The following is a 21,105-nucleotide window of genomic DNA, read 5'->3' on the forward strand; positions in this document are numbered from 1 at the left end:
CATTCACCACCGCGAACATGTCCTTCACCTTCCCATGCAGCAACAAGACACCCATGTTGAAACTCCGACCACGACACCAAGAGTTGGAGGAGTGAAATGGAATTAGGACGAGAGGGTGATTTATGAGAAGGTTAACTCTGCCACATGTTCTTGTTCTTGTCATTCCACTAAGTTATTATCCTCTAATGACATTAACATTAATTTAACAAACCATATTAATTTATTTTTTTAAACATTAAAATTACATTGGGTAAAAAAAAAGTTAAAACAAACTGAACAATTACTATAAATATTAAGACAAAAAATATTAAATCTGTTAAAAAACGAACTTCTTTAAACATAGAGATGTTTTCTTAAACAAGCTTTCTGAAACCTTACATAAACACCTATCTTTCCTTGTCAGATTGAACATTTCAGAAATATTACGAATTCAGCAATTCAAAAGAGAACACTGTTTCGTTATATAATCTCCACAAAAATTCAACATCAATAGCTTTTGCGGCAGCAACAAACAAGGGTATTTTAATCTTATTAGTACGACGATGTAGGTAGTAATCATTGGAGTGCAGAGAGCAAAATCCTACCAATCGCTGAGATATCTAATGAAGGATGGTGATCAATATTCTATTTAGTTTATTCATATTTTACATTATATATATATATATATATATATATATATATATATATATATATATATATATATATATATATATATAACACTGACTAAGTTTTTCTAATGATTTGTGTATTAAGTATTCTCTTCTTTGATTACAAGTCAAGTCTACGAGTCACACTTAAGACTTTCAACGTGTTTACACTAACCCTGTCAGAGAGCCTTGCTTACATGCAATTTCTAAATATGTCTGGAAAATGAAACAATTTCATGTTAACAATATGAACATTATGCACAAGTTCAGAAAATCAAAAGAATAAGGATTAGTAACTAGTTTTTCATGTTTCATCCAATGTTCATCTTCTCTCCCTGTTCACGAGCAATGGAAGCAGAGAGAATTCCGAGATCATGATTTAAGACTGTCAATGCAGATTCACATTCAGATATTATTCGTGTAACAGAGGAAGGCCCGTCAGATGTCTCAGAAGAACCAAAGGCAAGAGCTGCATGTGAATCTCTAAGATTCCGTAGGTTGCCCAAAAACTGTTTCAAATAATCACATAAATATAGTCGGTGAAGGCAATAATATTTTCAGAACATAGGTTCCTTTAACAGCTCAATTCTCTCACTTTACAAAAACATACCAACATGAAATTTTATGCAATGTTCAGTGTAAACCAATAGCACAACTCTAAATCAGATCTACTATAGTTTACAGAGCTTGTGTTTTGCCTATTCATGTAAAGGTAGAAAAAGGAGTTGACCCGCCACCAAATTTTTTTTCTAATTAGATAAAATCTACTTGATCTCTCTATTCTTTCAAGATCAATACAAACTCAGAACTTTAAGACTATTTTGAATCACGCCATTATACCACAAGAATCACTGTTCAATATACATATCGTTTAGTCATCAGATCAGCCAAAAAAACACGTTTCTTTTTATTATAACTATGAATTAGATCAACTTTTAAGCAACCAAAACTTCAACATGGGATTGTCATATACTGTTTCCCACTTGTTTATCCCTTTCACATCTGCAAGCACCTAAAGGCATGATACAGACATGCACACATTTTATATTGCGGACAGCATGCTTTGATGCCAAGTTTGGTCAATCACGGAATTAATGGGAAATTCATGACGAAATAGGGCTAATAGCTTAAGACCAAACCCAAATAAAAAAGTGGATGAGAAAAAAGTTTAGCAAATGAGCAAAATTCAATCTAATTAGAAAATTTGGAGGGATTAAGAGAGGTAGACAATAAGAACTACATGTCTTAAAAAATGGACATTAAATCAAACTCAGCCTACAAAAATGATTTACAAGATAATGTTTACATCAATTTATAAACTTTAATTTGGTCATATTTGTAGTTGATATGGAATCTCCAACTCACCATCTCATCGCATGGATTAGACATCTCAAACGTAAGAATATACATAAGAGTGCTTTGATAACAATATGATATAGTGAATGGTCCAACAAATCTTGTTAGAATAGACTTTAATATCATTTTAAAAAGTAAATCTAATTATATAATGAAGTTTTTACCAACTTATATACAATAATTAAGTCATATCTCTAATCAATATATGATCTCCAATAATAAAACAAGGATGATCTACCAGAACACAAAAAGGAGTTCTGTATTTTATGAATAGGTATCTCTGTAACTAGCCACTAATAGATTAATTTAGAATCACGTTCAGCCTCACTTGATTTTAAATTTTTAATAACATAAACAGTAGTACCAAATGTTTTTGAAAAAACATTTATGCCAAGCATAAGAAGGTTACCTTCAAAAGCATTTTATAGGCCTCCAATAAACGATTGGCTGCTGGTCCAAAGCCATGAAGTTGTGGAACCTCCATCATGTGTGTCCATGGACGAATTTCCTACATAAGCAATTTTTTATAAACTTTCCCCAGATGTAATTACTGTTTTAGAGAGCATTGTCATATCATGAAAATACGTAATAGTAATACCAAAAAATTAATACAAAATTTATACATTAAAGTACCTTCTAGTGATTGGAACTGTAAGTATACAGCACTATTTAATAATCAGTAAAATGTATCAAAATCACCTTTTAGCTATGGTTTTATTTCTGAGCTATACCTAGTCAATTACAGGTTTTCATAAATGTCAATTAAAATTACCAGTTTCAGAGGTAGCAGTACCGTGATCAGATCACCGTAGATATCAGCTATTCTGGTCTAGATGCTCAAATTATGGGATGTTTAGAAGTAAATAAACAAAAACCTGACTAGTTGAATATAAAAGCAAGGATAGTTCCGTCATTCATTATCATGCTCTCTTTTTTCACTTGTAGTACTACTACATATTTATTTGACTGGATTCAAATAAATAGGACAGGGAATGCAAACATCTTAGAGAAACGCATGATTAAACCTTGGTGTAAATCAAATTGAATGTTCTAGCTGTTTCTAGGAAAGACTCCAAATGTGCTCTCAGCTGGGCTTCCACCTCTGTATACTCCTCGTCTGGATGGTATGCATGCTACAAACAGGATAAGATAGCACCAATATCAAAATATATATGATAGTATTACACAGAAATGCTTTGAAATTAAAGTCTCATCCTGTAAAACAATAATAATAATTAGAAAATAAGATATTAAAAGACGAGGAAAAATAGCACACAATGTCAACAAAAATGGCAAGAGACAAAGAGTTGAGACTCACTAAAAGAAAAACTGACATTTACAGGCCAGTTTTGTTTGGGAGAACTTTCTGTTTTAATCTCCTATTTTCACAACTAATTACCAAAATGTCATCCTGTCTCCATTTTGTTTCCAATTTTAAAGATTTGTATGGGAAACAATGAAAACAAGACCCTTTTAAAACATGAAACAGCTAAACAAGATAACATTGTTGTAATTATTTTTTGCAACAATATTATGAAAATATTACCTTATTTTCATTTTACTTCCATTCTTCAAAGATATTTGTACAGGAAATAGTGAGAACAAGAACATAGTGTTGTTATTATTTCCTATACAAGTCTTCGAAAATAAGTAAAAGCATGGCAGCATTTATGCAATTATTTGTGGAAATAGGAAATGAAAACAAAACCTTTTCTAAATCCAAAAACTATTTTGTTTTTTTTCTTCATTACCAACCGATATCTTCACCAGTAATTATAAAAGTGTAATCTTGTGTTTTTTTATTCCCCTGTTAGGATATTTATCCTATTTTATCATCATTATAGTGTGTCAAGGGTTACCCTATTTATCATGATTATATTGTGTCTAGGATTATCCTATTTATCATAATTATATTGTGTCTAGGGTTATCCTATTTATCATGTACTTATGTATCAATTTATTCTTATAAATAGAAGATTGTGAGAGGGATCAATCAAGCCCTCTAGAATTATTTTACAGTTTCAATCTTAAGTTCCCCATTTTCATAAATTTGCAAGGCAACTATCTTTGGACTCAACTAATTCAATTGCAAGGAAACTATTTTTAAAATCATGAGAAAATTAAATTATAGTAAACAAATGAAGTAAAGTTTTAGTAGCTCTTGGTGTAGATTAGTCTATAAGAATATCTGCCTAAATCTATAGCAAAATAATATTTAAAGAAATAGCAGCAGTCAACAAGAAATGCAACGCAGTATCAATAACAAACTTGGTTCATGTCCTCTTTCAGTAAATCCTTGTAAAGAATTAAAAGAAAAAAAAAAACAAGAAGAAAAGCAGAGAAAGAGGATGAAGGAAGAAAATAAGTATCTGGAAACTATTTAGTAAGAAACATAAAACTCAGTGCTATCATAGGTTTATTTTGGTAAAAACAGAAATCATCAAACATGCAGTACACTAAATAGGTGAAACCATATGGCTTGAAAGAAAAAGACGGACAAAAAGTAATTCAATTTACTGATTAATTTCCAGCTACAGATATCATATCATATGACTATTAAAGACAACTGGGTTGAGGAGTTCAATAAACCTTGGATGCCAAGTCATCAACTTTTTGTTGAAGATTCAACAATATTTTTGATTGTTCAGAAAACTTTGACTCCAGCTCAGAGACATCTGGCCTGAAAATATTTTGATTAAAAAACCAGAATGTTACAATCTCTCGTGGGAGACAATTTCTTTTACTAGCAAAAGATAAACCATTTCCATCAACTGAACTTCCAATTGAACATATATTATTTATATGAATTGAATCCAAAAGCTGAATCCAAAGTGTCAGCAGCATTTGAGTGCCCAACTTTAAAGAAACACAATAATCTTAAAAGCATAAAAAAATCTTTAAAATTATGGATCCATTTTAAATATGTTTAATGGGTAAGTTTGTGAGTGTGCATACGAACCTTCACTACGTGTTACTTTTCAAAGCAATATTATTTTTACTTCATTTTAAAGAAAAATAAGTTCAAATGGCAGAAGTGCAAATGTATAATTAAGGAGAGTTTAAAATATTCTCCAAGACACAACAAGGTTCAAAACAGAGAAAACGAAAATATCAATAAAGCATGAAAAATGTGCAGTCCCTGCATGATAAAAATAGAAAGTCCCCAGAAAAAGACACTGGCAGAGTCTAGTGTGCATTATATAACATCGTTTATGGTTACTAAATTTTGGTTAGAGAATCATTTATACAGTGGTTATTATAGCCTATTTTTCAAATATTTATGACCTGATATTATTTATAAAGTGTGTACTTGTACTGTAAAGGCTCTGGTTCTGTACTGTTTTCTATTAGTTTCTGTTAAGAAAGAGACTTTAAATCTAACTCAACCTTACAAAATCGGTTTGTAAGGTGAAATATCTATAGTTGATGTGAAATCTCCAACACCCCCTCACGCCAAGATATATACATCTCGAGCATAAGATTAAACATTAATGGGTGATCTTTTACAATTTAATGCAACAACTTTGCCACAATTAAAGCTCTAAAGAACAAATTAATGCAAAAACTTTGATGATATTCTAGCCTTCCTCCATCTTCCATAGAACAAAAGGTTGCCTCTATGGACACCAGACTGAAATTTTCACTGGCATTCGTCAGTTTATATTTTCACAATGTTAATATTTACAGAGGACAAACTGTTAAATACTGCTTTTCCTGTGCATAATCATGGAATATTTCAAATTTTTCACTCGGAATATTTCTCCCCTGACTTCTAAGTAACATTTGATGTTGCATCATAAACCAAGCCAATGCAATTCAAATATATGCCCTAATGTCTTACGTATGTCAACCCTATATCAAATGTTAAATAATTTGGTGAGTTAATTTTACAAATGGGGGATCGTCGTTATGAAATAAAGATATTTACTCAAATAATCACAGAATGGGAAGGTAAATATCCATAAGAAAATGAAGAAACTTTTACAATGGATATATGGACTGAATCTGAACATCTGCAGGAAACAATTTGCATTCTTCAGAAAATATTTGAGCTTGTTTTTCTGCAATGGAATCTATCAATTGAATGTCCTTGGCTACCTGCTCGTCAACACTACAGAAATCAGAATAAAAAACAAATTTATGTCAATGCTTCTCTACAAACAAAATTTACAGGAAAAAAAAATTATCACTTAGAAATATTTGAGAGTGGACAACCTCCATTCCGGATTATCTGCACATATTGTTGCCTCCACAAGATCTACAATAAGACGAAGCATTTCAGTGCGGTCTTCATAGCTTCCATGCCCCTATCACATTTGAATAATACTTACCAGCCTTCTAGGTAAATCATTACAAGTACATATATGAATATTACTGTAATGCATTAAAGATTAGGACATAAAACATTAAATATTCACTCTTCTCCATATATTCAAAATATAATAGACCAATGGATACAACTTATAGGAGAAAAATAGACCACTGGCAAGCCTATCGTAACCTCCTTTCTTTATTAATACACAAGAATTTTATTAAACCATTAGTATTATATAATATTTAGTGAAGTTTCAATGGATTAGCTATTAATGATTAATAGTACATGTTAGTTAAAAAGAGAATTAGACAAAACCAGACCAATCAATTGCTATGCTTTAGCACATTAACAGGTAGTTCCCAGTTCAGCTAATTTCCAATAACCGTTTCTGCTTTAAGCCTTGACTCAAAATATATAGATATGGTCCCCAAAGATAACTAAAATCTGTTCACGAATGCATCAATGTAGTCACAAGAATTAAAATTCCCATATACTACATCTGCTAATCTAGGCAACCCTTTTAAACAGTAGTGAACAGGTATCACTATCAGTACATATACATATAATTCAAAAACACTATCACCCTGACATTTGAGAATCTAGTCAGTTAAGTCTAATTTAGGTTTCCAATATTTTGTTACTTTTATTAATGATTATTCTAAATGTACTTGGTTTAAACAATTGCTTAAAGAGTTACAATTTTGAGATGTCACTCAAATGACATTTATTCGTGACAATCAAGTTGCTCGTCATATCAGTTCTAATCCTATCTTTCACAAGAGAACCAAACACATTGAGATTGACTGTCATTTTATTTGAGAGAAGATTGCATATGGAGACATTAAGACTGAGTTCGTAAACTCAAATAATCAGTTAGCAACATTTTCTAAAGTCTTTACAGAGACTGAGAATTAATTATATTTGTAACAAACTTTATACATACGATGTATACGCACTAGCTTGAGGCGAAATGTTAGATATATTGCATTTTATGTTAATTGCGAAAACATGTCTCTATATTAATTATGTTATTTTTACATATTCATTTGTATTTGGGCTTAGCCCAAATTCTCTTTATTATAAATACATTACCCTATGTGTATTTTGTACACAATGGAGATTAACCCTATACCTAGTTTTTTACTATATTCAATACAGACAAAGAACTAAAAGCAATAACCCAAAAATGGGACATCACCAAAACAATTCATAAGGTATGCACAAATGAAACAGAAGAATATAGCTTGAGAGATCACAGAACAGCAAAGAAAAGATCAATAAGTACAATATTATGAGCAATAAGAGAAAGACCATATTACAAATTGTGTATATATGTGAAGGAATAAAACGTAAAAAGAGATATAGAAAAATTCTTATAATTTGAATTTGGATCTAACTTAACCCAAAAAAGTTTGCTTGAGAGGTAAGCATTGCCTCTTATTTAAATTATTTTAGCTGAATACCTAATTAGTATGGGATATCCATACACAATCCTCACACTGAGGGCTACACATTTCAACCATGAAGTTTATAGACTTAAAATGTTTATTAGTAGTTGGTAACATCCTGATAATGAGCGGCCATATGCCCAACAACAACTACTAGAATAAGATCCAATACCATCTTCGAATTTAAGTTTGAGCTTGACTCAATCCCGAAGGCTACCACACAAGATGAAGGTTTCTTCTCCTTACTTAGATACATTATTTGATCATATCATATCACTAATCAATACTAGATCTCTAACAAAAATAGAATACCAAAACTATTCAAAATCTACAAAGGTTCATAAAACAGAAATATGGAATTTAAAATGTCCATAAACATACACCGAGCTGTCTGTCTTTTTATAAACTCGCTTAAAATTGCAGTCACCTTTAAACTATCTTAATTACATCCTCTTGTTAAAGTTATATGCCAGTCTCAAGAATGTCTACATTATGTAGTGTACAACCATCAGAAATTATTGATATCCCACATCAACTAAAAATATGTTCAATGTAGTCCTACCATATAAAACTTGAGCGATCTTCAACTTACAAGTTAATTTTGAGACTAAGTAAAGCCCAAATTTGAAGAGTCTTTTACACTTCTTATAGCTATAAACTCAGTAATAGTAAGCCAAGAAATCAAAATGACTAACCTGAATGGCTTCCGTATCTACAGTTGTTGTAATGCCCAAAAACTTAGCAATCTCTGCTAAATCTGCAAATTGCAATTCATGAGAAACAAAGTTACTACAAGAAAACACAATCAAAAAGTGCAAACAAATTCATTTCAAAAATAATCACCAACTAAAAAGAGATACATTCTGCATGATGAAGATGGACGACAAAATGGAAATTTACGGAGCAACTTGCACAAATAAATTGACACTCAAATGGTACTACCTCTAGATGTGAAAAAAAAAACTGATTATTTCCCCATAGTTTTATACAGAAACATAAAAGAACAAATTAAAAATATTTTACAAAATGTGGAACAACAAAGCTCCTATCAGCATAAAAAGGATGTGAAATTGTTCTTTTTTGCAGGACATACACAGAATAGAACTAGAAAACTAAACCATTCAGAGATGGTTGACATAGAGTGGCATGCTATAACAAACCAAACAGCACAACCTTGATAACACAACACAAACATCTTTTTTCTTCTATACATACAAATGCAGAAGTCTGTACAAATCACAAACTTAGTCACAAAGAAAGCTTGGATGCTAGGTTGTGAACTAGCCATTGGAAATTTAAAAACACGAAAATAAGAAGACTTACACTGAATTCGACCTGTCTCCTCATCACGATCAAGACTATCCCCTTGTAAGTTTTGTTGAGAAAAGGGTGACTTATCACCTAAAAGCCTGTTGTAAGCATAAGTACCAAATAATTTCTTCTTAACATTGACAAGAATACTTAAAACTGTAACTAGTAGTGCTGCACGTAGGCAAAAACCAGACAATGTTGGAATCGCTAGGGCTAAGTATTGCACGAAGAGGGTAGAAAATAGAAATAGTAGTATTGGACATACAGAAAGGTAAAGGTTTTGTTTTTTCACTTGGTTTGTGCAAGGCAGATGGTGTGAATGCATAGCTAATCAGAACACTTTCAAGCAATACATGTAGAGCCTGGAAAAAAAAAACAAAGAGGGGAGTGGGGAAACTACGCCTAGCTTTTGCGTCAATATGCAACAGGACGGGGTTCCAATATAGCATAAGTAAACCCATGTAAAGTCATAATAATGGTTGTATAACCCAGCAACTCCATTTTCTATCAACTTGTTATCGAGAAGAAAAACTTCCTCAAATACAAAACAGATAAATGAACTTTCAGAAGCAAAGAAAAATAAGATACCGAAAGAAGAGCCACTCCAGAAGGGCATAGCGCTCCATGCCAGCAAATAGGAGCGACTGTGCAGGCGCATTTGCTCTAGGATAATTAAGGTCCGCCAATTTCTTCCGAATCTCTTCCATTTGCCTCGACGCCATCTTCTGCAGTAACTTATTTCATCTTACTGTCACACTTCCTCTTTAGTACGGAGCAGGTCCTTGTGCTCCTCTCAGAATACACTAACATAAAGCGAGACAAAATTACGTCAATTAATATGACAAACTCAACATCAGTCACATCAGTTCATAGATCTGAAAATTAATAGAACCACAAAGCGAATTGCAGTTTAAAAACATTTCAAATGCCACCCTAGAAAAATAAAAAGCTCCACAACGATCCGAAAAAAAATCAAATTCTATGGCCGATTCAGACGCGAAAATTTGAAAATCGACTTCAGTCAATGCAAAAAACGGATCCAACGCGCACTCTAGATTACAAAGGCCGGCAACGGCATTGCTTCAAACCTGACGGCAACACGTGAAGTGGCGCAAGTTACGTGCGAATCAGCGAAGGATCTAGCTGTTTCCTGAGAATTGTCGGAGTTTTTCGTCTCCGGTTTCGCGCCGGCGCTGTGGACGACGGCGTGGGGAACAACGTAGAATCAGACAAAGAACAGCGTCAATGTTTGACAGAGAAAAGCGAGTAGAGTTTGTATGCGGAGGACAAAGAAATGGAGAATGATGAATAACGAACCACACCCTGTTTTCTGGTGGAAGGTGCTCTGACTTCTGTTACTCCCCTCCTGTGCTGAAGATTTCAGTTCAAGCTTTACTTGTATCCGATCCCCATTCTGCCCTCACACTTTCAACTTTTAATTTTGTTTCCCTCTTAGAACTTTTTGGAAAATCTAGGGTATCTTCTAAGAATTTTTTCCATAAATAGTATTTTCTTTATTAGTTTCCCAACCAAATTTGAAGAACCGAATTTTCATCTCTATTTAAATGAACATTGGTGTAAATCACATTAGAATTTGGTTCTTGAAGTCTCGATTTTTGGAAAGTTTTGTATGTTTTTTTCTAAGCAGTTCGGTGGAAGAAAATGGAAAAAATTTAAAAGAAATCAAAATAAAATAAAATAATTTTAGTGATTGGAAAAGAAGGTTGGAAAAGAAAGAAAGAAACTTACGACATGTACATACTATTAAAATTCCTTTCTGAATTTTGTCTATCCTGAAAAATATTCATCAAACTTTGGTATTGTATGGATTGTCAAGTTAGGTGGAGTTCCATTTTATTTGATTCAAAGAAGTTACCTCAAGTGTTCATTTTTATTATGATAAAGAAAAGGAAACTAGCGCTCAAGGCGCTCAAGCTTTGAGCGATACATGAAACTAGCGCTCAGCCCCCCTTTTTGGCGCTCAGAGCCCCTTTCTGGCGCTCAGCTTCGGCTTGACTTTTCTACATTGCGTCTTTTTCTCTTTTTCTGCATTCCAACTCCTTGGTACTTTAACTCCTCTTTTAAATCAGTCCAATAACCTACAAAATCAAGGGAATTTAGTGATAAAATCATCAAGTATACCTTATACTCACTTATTCACAAAACTATACTAAAAACATGAATTCAAGCAAGCTTCTAAGTCAAAAAGGGTTGATTTAATATCAAAATTGAATCACAGGTAACGGTATTTTCAACCGTTATCACCTAGCAGCCCTTCAAGCTCTCCTCTAAGTGAAATCGCATCTCCAATCCACCAAAGACCCAAACCCCTTTGCGTTTTAAGTTTAAATAAGCTCAAACTGCCACATCAGCAAAATCGACGCTCAGCACCCCTAGAGGAGCGCCCAACGCGAGCTCTGTAGAACTAGATGGCGCTTAGCGCCCTAGATGGGGCGCCCAGGCGAGTTTGCGTAGCAAATGGCGTTCAGCGGCCCTGAAGGGGCGCCTGGGCACGAAATATCCGCAGCAAATGATGCTCAAGAGCGCTTGGGCGCAAAAGTTTGGCAATTTTAGTGGCAGCATTCCAGATCTCTCTCTTTTTGCTCTTTTGTTGCTTCTATGGCTGGTTCAGTTCTCTACATTGGTGGAGGTTCTTCCAAGCATAGTATTAGCTACAAAATAAGGGAATTAGTGATGAATTTATATCAATGTAGCCCAAAATATAAATAACATTAAAACAAGATAAAAAAAGGATTTAAGCAAGTAATAAGCTAAAAGGGAGCTGATTTTGTCTCTAAAATGAACCTCAGATAATGGTAAGAATTACCGTTATCATTCATCCCTTTTGGATTTCAAGGGAGGTGTCTTTCATCTCTCGTGGCTTTAGAAGAGGTGTTTTCTAAACCTAAACTTTATTCTCTATGATTGTAAGTTATGATTATTTTAGTGATTGGTTAGTCCCTCTTTATAGAGGTTAACAACTAGACATAAGATCTTTTGATCCGAACTAGTATAAAATTACTTTTGCAAATCTCTCTTTCCCTATGCTCTTTATTTTTTGTTGCTATTATTTAAAAAGAATCAATTTTAATTTGTAAATTCAGTTTATAAAAATGAAACATATTTAAAAGGCACAATTTTATTAAAGAAACTAATTTAACCTCTCTTGATTTATGTCTAAACATAATTATTTTGCTGATTCTAGGACAAATTAGCTAAACAGTTGAGAGGTAATAAAAAGAGTTATTCAAATGAAACAAAAATTAAGAATAAGAAAATACATAAGATTAGTTTTTTATATTACCTAGTAAATGAAGGGTTTATGCTATTAAACACTTAAATTGACAGATAAACATTCTCATGTGAAAAAATAAATAATAAATAAAAATATTAAAATAGAGTAGAATTATTCAAATATAAGTCATAAAAAAATATTTAATTTAGATACATTTTTTGAACATAATTCTACAAAAGTTATGATAAGAGAGAAAATATCTTGAAAATATGAATTTGTTTCATGATAAACCAAACCGTTATAAAAACAATGTGTAGCTAAACGAGAAAGAAATGTTATAAAACTAAATATTACAAATAATATGTATATATATATAATTACCTAATAAATTATCAGTATTTTAGTAATGTAAATAGGGACAAGGATGAGTATGGGACGAGACAGATATGTTCATATTCATCCTCAATTCCAATTGATAAAGTTGGGTATTACCCATATCCATACTCATACCTAGTCAATGCCAGGTTTCTCGCCAAATTGAGGACGAATTGGTATAATATTAACGACGATGAGTTTATTTGTCATTTCTACTTCAATCATACCACCCATAAATATATATTTTCATGCTTAAGATGTTATATATTGACTTGAGATGGTTTATTGGAAATCATCATGTCAATTATAAAAAAGATCAAATTTCAATATAAAAGTGAGAGTGCAATAGTCACTTTACAAATCAATTTTGTTAAATTAAGTAATATATAAACTCGTTTACTAAGACAAAGAAAAACACAGTTATTTTACTTCAACCTTTATTGTTTTTAGGTTTAATGTCTCAATAGGTCCCTATTTTCGTTCAGAATCTCAAATAGGACCCTTTCTTTTTTGGCGTCTCAATTGGGTCCTTATTTTTGTAAAATTGAATCAAATAGGACCTTTCCGTCAAATTGATCAGACAGCGTTAAGGAAGGTGATATAGTTTTAATTGACGTGGCATTAAAAAGGTGTGTGAAGTGTATTTTTTTAATTTTTGAATTAAAAAATAGAGTGCACATTGGGAACATAAAATTTAAGTAAGGGTAAAGTTGAGAAATCAAATTAAATTAATAGATGAGTTTTAGGGTTCTGGGAAACTTCATTCCATTTCTTTTTGTTTCAGCGAGAAAGTTGCTAAGGTAGCACCTTTCTTTTCTTGAACCAAAAACTCCCGCAATGGGAGTCTGGCAACGCACGCAGGAAAATTCTTCCTCTTCCTCTTCTCGATTCTTCGTACCATGGTTGCGGCCTTATGGGGAGAAGATCTGATTGTCGTTTTCGGAAGTGGCGCGTTTCGCTTTAGAGCTTGTTCTTCCTTTCGACCTTGTTCGAACTCGCGGAGTAGGAAGAGTAGACGTCTTCCTTCCTTCTCTTCTTCTTGGTTCTGCTAGGGGTTTTGTAGGTAGGGGATAATCTTACCGGTGGCTAGGACGCGAACCCTTCCACGTGGCACGGTGAGGGTGCGACAGCGATGGCGTCCCGGCGGTGCTCTGAGCGTGGGCGTTCTCTGGGCGGTAGGGGTCGCAGAAGCTTTCCTCCTTCGAATCAACCCGTAATGGTGGACGCGGGTTCAGTTCTGATCGAGCCTATGTGCGAACGGCGTCGCGGTGGTGAGAGAAGACGACGACAATGCGTCAGGAGTGATCTCCGGCGACAACAGCGAGGGCGAGTGATATTATATCGTATATTAACAGGATACATGATCAAATCTCGGTAGTTTTATTATATCGTAAATATCCTTTTATACCATATATCAAGAGAATATGGTTAATCTATATTGATTTATAATAAATGTGGTAAGTTTTTATTATATTTTATTTTTTGACATATTTCATAAGACCTATAAACCGTATAAATATATGTGGTATTTTCTGATGGAGTACAATCACATTCTGATATGCTTACTACTCTATACTCATCATAGATCTAAAACTCTTTTACTACCTCCACATTTTATATTATCCTACACCTTACCAACAATAAAAACTTAAGTCTATACAAATTCTAGAATATTGTAAAAAAGAAAGGAAAAAAAATCAAGAACATTCTATATAGGTAAAAATCTAGAACATCCCACATAAGTTATGAGTAGTATTTTCTAGAATAATCTATGGGTCTATACTCATGTGCTCTACCATTTGAGGTAAGACAATCTAATACAACACACACAACTACAAAAAGTATTACTTCCAACTATTAATTCCACATTCTATTATCTCCACAATTTTCTTTATCCTATTAACTTTCCTTTCACAACATTAAAATATTAATAATGGTACCCGTTCGATCATCAGGTGTAGATAAATTTTTTCAACTACTTAAAAAAAAATATAACTCCACTTTACACTACTTCCAAAGTATTTTCTTAGCCCATACTGATAAGTGCAAAAAAGTAGTAAATTTTCATATGAAATTTTGGCCCTTCTGTTTCAAAGTGTGTACATTTGTATCAATTCGCCCCAATCTAAGAAAGATGAAATGTAATCATATTTTTTCGAGTTGTTGATTAAAAGGAAATCATTTGATCCCTATTTTTTATATGTTCTAAGTAAATTAAGAGAGAAGAGAAAAGAGAGAAGAGCAAATCCTGCAACAATTCGCCCAAGCTAAAATGATCTCGCTTAAGCAAGATTCGTCTATGAAGCCATTACTTTTAAAGTCATTCTCGCTTAAGCGAGAATAATTTAGCTTAAGCGAGAATGACCAATCTTCTCCAAGAAGTTTCTTCTTCCTTAAGCGATAATCATCTAGCTTAAGCGAGAATTCGCGCAGTATATATACTTACGATTGAGAAAGAAAAAGGACGGGGAGAGCGGTAGAGAAAAAAGTCACAAAGTTACCCAAAGATTTTTTCTTCAACTTTAGTTGTAGGATCTTCTTCTTCATCTCTTAGTATGCTAATGGCTACCATGAGTGGCTGATCTGTTCTCTTGGGATTGAATGTAATCGATTCGAACTCGGATGTAATATGGTGATATTTATATATAACATTTATGTTTTTATTCAATATTGGTATTTTTGTTATGCTCTTAGTGATTGATTCTATCTGATCAATAGTTTCATGAATGTGGGTTTTAGATTTGACTGGAAAGTATTTCTAAAATATGATCTGAACAAGAATACTTGATATCCTGTGATGCTAGGGATAAATTTAAGTTTATCAATTGCTTATAACACTCGAATATAATGTTGGACAATTTGTTGGATATGTGAGGAATCAATATTCAAGGAACTAATCTTATGAATTTTATACGCGAGGAATCAGTATAAATGACTTCCGTGTGTTGCATCAATATTGGTAATTTCAGTTGCTATATGTTTATATTCTTTCATATTGCAGACGAGTGAGATAGATGAATTCAATCCCAACTTCTCATATTAAGCTTTCTTTAACTTATCTGTTGTTACTATTTTACTTTTAGGCAACGTAGTATAAATTATCAAAATTCATTATTAATCAGATTGAATACCCTTGTATATATGTTGTTTGAGATAAATTTATCTATTTAACTGAAGCTGTTCCTCGTGGGATCGATACTCTTACTTAAAAATCATTATACTATAGTTGACTATTGGTACGCTTGCCAAAAGATTCAACAATGACTACTACCAATTAAACATCATTAATTCCAGTACCTATTTTCAGAGTAGAAAATTATGATTTTTAGAGTGTCAAAATGAAGACATTCTTTCGCTCTCAAGATTTATGGGACATTATAGAATATGAATTCACCATTCCAAAAGACACGTGCACTCTTACTACAACTCAAAAAATGAGTTGAAGGAAAACAAGTAGAAGGATTCAATGACTTTATTTACTCTTCAACAAATAATTGATGACATAATTTTCTCAAAAATAATAGGTGCCACAAGTGCAAAGCAAGCTTGAAACACAATACAAGAGGAGTTTCAACGAAATGATGGCAATGTTAAACTTATTGGGATAAACTTAAATTTTAAGGTTTTATTAATAATTTTGTTTAAATCTTATTTTATTAGTTTTTGGGTATAATAATATTTAATTTGATTTGATAGAGATAAAATAGGGATACATAGTTATGATTTTCGGTCTATCTAGGTACAATATTATTTTATGATAGATTAAACAGATTTTATATTTAAGATAGTTGATATTTTATTTTCAGATTTTATGTTTATTCCCATAATATTGTAAGTGTCACGACTATTTAAAGTCTTCAATTATCAATGAATAATAAGACTCAATTTTAGAAAAATATCTGAGTGTGTTTATCGTGAGATTTTCTTAACAGTGGTATCAGAGCTTTATGCTTTGAGTACCGAGAGAGAGAAAAAGAGAGAGAGATGAGAGAGTCAAACACCATGAGAGAAAAAGTGAGTGCTTGAATTTTTTTTGAGAGAGATGTCAAAGGTTGTCAATGGTATGAGTGCGCCACAATTGACGAGAAAAACCAATTATGATTATTAGTGCCTATAGATGAAGGTGTTATTGAGATCCCAAGACATTTGGGATATGGTGGAAGACGGGTACGTTGAACCTGATGAAGATGAACATCAGACGTGGCACATATAACCGCGTTAAAGAAATCACGTGCAAGAGATGGGTCAGCATTGTATTTCCTCTTCAATGTAGTAGATGAGTCGGGATTCGAAAAAATAGCGAATGCTAAATCAGCAAAGGAAGCCTGGGAGATATTGGAGGTTGCGTATAAAGGTGACAACCGCGTTAGACAAGTCCAAATACAAGCTCTCAGTGGAGAGTTTGAACAGTTGAAGATGGAGTCCAAAGAGCATATAACCGAGTACATAACTCGGGTGGAGAAGGTGGTCAACCAACTCGACAGGAATGGAGAACAAATGCCATCTAGCCGGGTTGTGGGAAAAATTTTGAGTTCCCTTACAAAAGATTTCAAAAGTATTGTGTGTGCCATCGAAGAATCGAAGCACTTGTCGGTTCTCATAGTGGATGAACTTGTTGGGTCAATAGAAGCCCACAAACAAAGGAGAAGGAGTTGGAATGATCAAGTTGAACCCGACGATCAAGCATTACAGGTAAAGTTTGACTCAAATAAAACTCGGATTACTTAGAGTCGAGGTCCTGGCGGCAGAGGGCGTGGAGGCCGAGGACGAGGTGGACGTGGCCAAGGTAATTTTTAGAATGATAGTGAAGAGAAAACTGGTCAACAGAATTGGCATGACTGAGAACAAGGGAAAGGCCAAGAAGATCGGTCAGGAGTTGAGTGTTTTAAGTGTGGCAAGTATGGTCACTATGCAAACAAGTGTAGATCAAACAAGTGCTACAATTGTGGCAAGGCTGGCCATATTGCAAAGTATTGCAAGATCAAGATAAAGGGGGAGACTAATCTCGTTACAAAAGATGTAGAAGAAGAGTGTGGAATTCTGTTAATGGCAAAGAGCTCGGATGCAGTGGACATGGAGAATCCAATCCCAATAATTGATGAAGTAATCTCGGTAAAGGATGCAACAATTGTGGAGAACGAAATCCTGGAGAAAGAACTCAAACAAACAGATGAAGAGATTCAGCGGATAGGGATGCTTCTAGATGAAGCTAATGAGATTATGAGTAAACAAAGGGTTGAGCTTGAGGAGATGAAGAAGGAAGATGTTGGAGCATGCTTGAAATCAAAGACTGATGAGATTTCTACTAACTCGGTATGATATCTAGATACTGGGCAAGCAATCATATATGTGGGAATTAGAACTTTTTTTATAAACTCACCAAAGTGGAGGCCAAATTTGTGTCTTTCGAAGATGACTCCAAGGTGGTCGTGAAAGGGCGTGGAACAAACCGACATATGTAGAAGAATGGACGAGTTGAAGAGATTAGGGATGTTTACTATGTTCCGAAGCTGAAGATCAATATTTTAAGCATGGGTTAGATAATTGAAAAAGGTAATTCAATTTTTATGAAGGACCGGGTACTATATTTAAAGGATAAGCATGGTCGTCTAGCAACCCAAGCAAAAGCGAAGAAGAACCACTTATATGAACTAGAGCTGAAAATCTTTGAGAGAAGATGTTGGAAGCAAAGTATGACTAGCAAGAGCTTGGATAACTCCAACTCAAATTTGATTGAAAGAAGCAAACCCGGTGTGGGATGATGCACATGGAAAGCCGAATGAAGGAAGGAAGAATTTAATTTTGTGGGGGAGTTTGTTGGGATAAACTTAAATTTTAGGGTTTTATTAATAATTTTGTTTAAATCTTATTTTATTAGTTTTTGGGTCTAATAATTTTTTATTTGATTTTATAAAGATAAAATAGGGATACATAGTTATGATTTTCGGTTTATCTAGGTAGAATATTATTTTATGATAGATTAAGCAGATTTTATTTTTAAGATAGTTGATATTTTATTTTCAGATTTTATTTTTATTTCCATAATATTGTAAGTGTCACGACTATTAAAACTTTCAATTATCAATGAATAGTAAGACTCAATTTTAGAAAAATATTTGAGTGTGTGTATCGTAAGATTTTCTTAACAAAAATTCACTATCTAAGATGAGAGTTTGAATGAATAAGAGTGAAAGAATTTGAAACCATTAAAGACTACTATTATAGAATAAAAGAAATAGTTAGTCCGATAAGAACCTATGGGAAAAATATTCTTGACAAAAAAATCGTTGAGAAAAATTTAATTTATATTTCCCAAAAATATTATGCAATTGCAACCATGATTGAACAAATAAAAGATTTGGCTACATCATCAATAACACAACTAATGGGCTCTCTTGAAGCTTATGAACAAAGATTGAAAAGACATGAAGAAGGCTCAGTCAAATATGTCTTTCAATGAAAATTGAAATTACGGTCTCAGTATAAGAAATATGAAGAAAATAAAAGTATAGGAGAAATTTCTAGAAATAAAGAAAAATCTAGAAGCTTCTATATGTCTCATCAAGGAAAATATTCTCCATGCGACATTTGTAAAAAGACAAGTCACTTGGAAAAAGATTGTTGGCATCATGAAAAACCTCCATGTCAATACTACAAGAAATTTGGTCATGTAGAGAAGTATGTAGAGGAGTATTGTCGTAATAAAATAAGCATCAAGATGAAGAATACTTCAAACCACGAGTCAAGCAATATGACTATGAAGAATACTTGAAGAAATAGTGAACCACAAGATAGACAAACTATTATCTATTACGACAACAAATCGACAATAGCAATAACAAAAAATTCAGTCTATCATCAAAGAATAAAAGACCTAGCCATTAAATATCACTTCATTCAAGATGTAGAGACAACTAAACAAATTTGATTCAAGTATTGCACAACAGAAGATCAAATTGAAGATATTTTTACGAAGGCATTATTAAGACCAAGATTTAAACTACTACGAGCTATGTTTGGAGTTAATGAATTTATAGCAAGGAAGACTATTAAAAGGTAATGAAAATTTTAGAAGAATATAGAAAATCCTAAGATAGAAATATTAAAATGTAATACAAATTCTAGAATATTGTAGAAAAGCCTAATATAAGAAGAAGAAAAAATCAAGAACATTCTACACTGATAAAAATCTAGAACATTTCACATAAATATTGACTAATATTTTCTAGAATAATTTATGGATTTATAAATACACACGTGCTCTACCATTTGATGTAAGACAACATCTAATACAACACACACAACTATAAAATATATTACTTCCTACTACTACTTGGACATTTTACTATCTCCATAATTTTCTTTATCCTATTAACTTTTTTTTTTCACAATCTCAAAATACTAACACTTTTCATGAAATGACCAACATTCTATCATACTTTTCTCTTCATAACATCTTAAAACAACATCAAACCATTCACATACCCAATGTCTATCACATGCTATGGTTCGACCTACAATTGCTTCATATGACTCACCTCCATCAAACGATACACTTAACACAACACGCCTCACATGTCCTATCTCCACACATATTCTTAATAGCTAACATTCTCTCTAAGCGACTAGCAGACGAATCAAATGTTTAAGCTTTCAGTCATCAAAAGTTGTACAAATTTTCTCCTCCAAACGTCCTACTTCCTCTAGGATGAAACACAAACCCTCGAGCGAGTCACATTTTTTCTTTCTTTTCACATTTTAATGTTTAGCTTGATTAAGCTTTCTTACACATTTTAATCATTAAGTCTTTAATATGTTTTGTCAGAGACATTGTCTTGACCTATTTTGTTTTCGAGGGAGGCTAAATACCTATTCAAGGTATTATAAGCATTGAGCATTTAACTCAATCTCTCTTGAATGTTTTTAGGTAGAACATCGTTTAGCCTGAGTGTTTTAGCCTAGATGTTTTTCTATTTCCAAAGACCTAAGTGTTTACCTAAATTTTTAATGTTTGAGGTTTAAGTTCTAAGTCTTGTTTTTTCATTGTTGTCTGATTATTACCATTATTTGATTAAACTTCAAAATATGAGAGCTTTTGTCACATAGACAATTTTGTATTTAATACTTATTTTATTTAAATTTTTGTTTTTCTATTTGATTACCATATATTATGTGATGACGTGTTTAACATGAGTTTTATAATATATATATATATATATATATATATATATATTATTACTACATAAATATTTTACTCTTAAAAAAATACTTTAATTCTAAACTCATTTGTAAGAGCACCAATAGTATAAACGAACTGACTAAATTTACCATCGTTGGAAGAAAAAAAAACCTCATCCAGATTATCCTAAATTAAACTTCCGTGGAGTTAGACCAAAGTAAGCAAATATAGAAGATATG

General features: G+C 32.7%; 1 protein-coding gene across 4 annotated transcripts; it reads right to left on the minus strand.

Annotated features, from left to right (window-relative positions):
- Nucleotides 1–728: 728 nt before the first annotated feature.
- LOC108347547 (AUGMIN subunit 7) lies at nucleotides 729–10,623 on the minus strand. 4 transcript variants are annotated; one of them, XM_017586861.2, is made up of 11 exons: nucleotides 10,400–10,622; nucleotides 10,166–10,270; nucleotides 9,666–9,880; nucleotides 9,090–9,175; nucleotides 8,462–8,523; nucleotides 6,219–6,310; nucleotides 5,989–6,114; nucleotides 4,593–4,683; nucleotides 3,029–3,136; nucleotides 2,413–2,511; nucleotides 729–1,156 (listed from the first exon to the last, which is right to left on the minus strand). In XM_017586861.2, the coding sequence occupies exons 3-11, from the start codon at nucleotides 9,797–9,799 to the stop codon at nucleotides 959–961; spliced, it is 996 nt and encodes a 331-aa protein (XP_017442350.1). In that variant the 5' UTR covers nucleotides 9,800–9,880; nucleotides 10,166–10,270; nucleotides 10,400–10,622; the 3' UTR covers nucleotides 729–958. The 4 variants fall into 4 exon arrangements, with proteins under 4 accessions (XP_017442350.1, XP_017442349.1, XP_017442351.1 ...); XM_017586860.2 differs by having other exon boundaries at nucleotides 10,395–10,622; XM_017586862.2 differs by lacking the exon at nucleotides 10,166–10,270 and having other exon boundaries at nucleotides 10,400–10,623.
- Nucleotides 10,624–21,105: the final 10,482 nt, after the last annotated feature.

Source organism: Vigna angularis, chromosome 9 (genome assembly GCF_016808095.1).
Source record: "Vigna angularis cultivar LongXiaoDou No.4 chromosome 9, ASM1680809v1, whole genome shotgun sequence".
Taxonomy (NCBI): domain Eukaryota; kingdom Viridiplantae; phylum Streptophyta; class Magnoliopsida; order Fabales; family Fabaceae; genus Vigna; species Vigna angularis.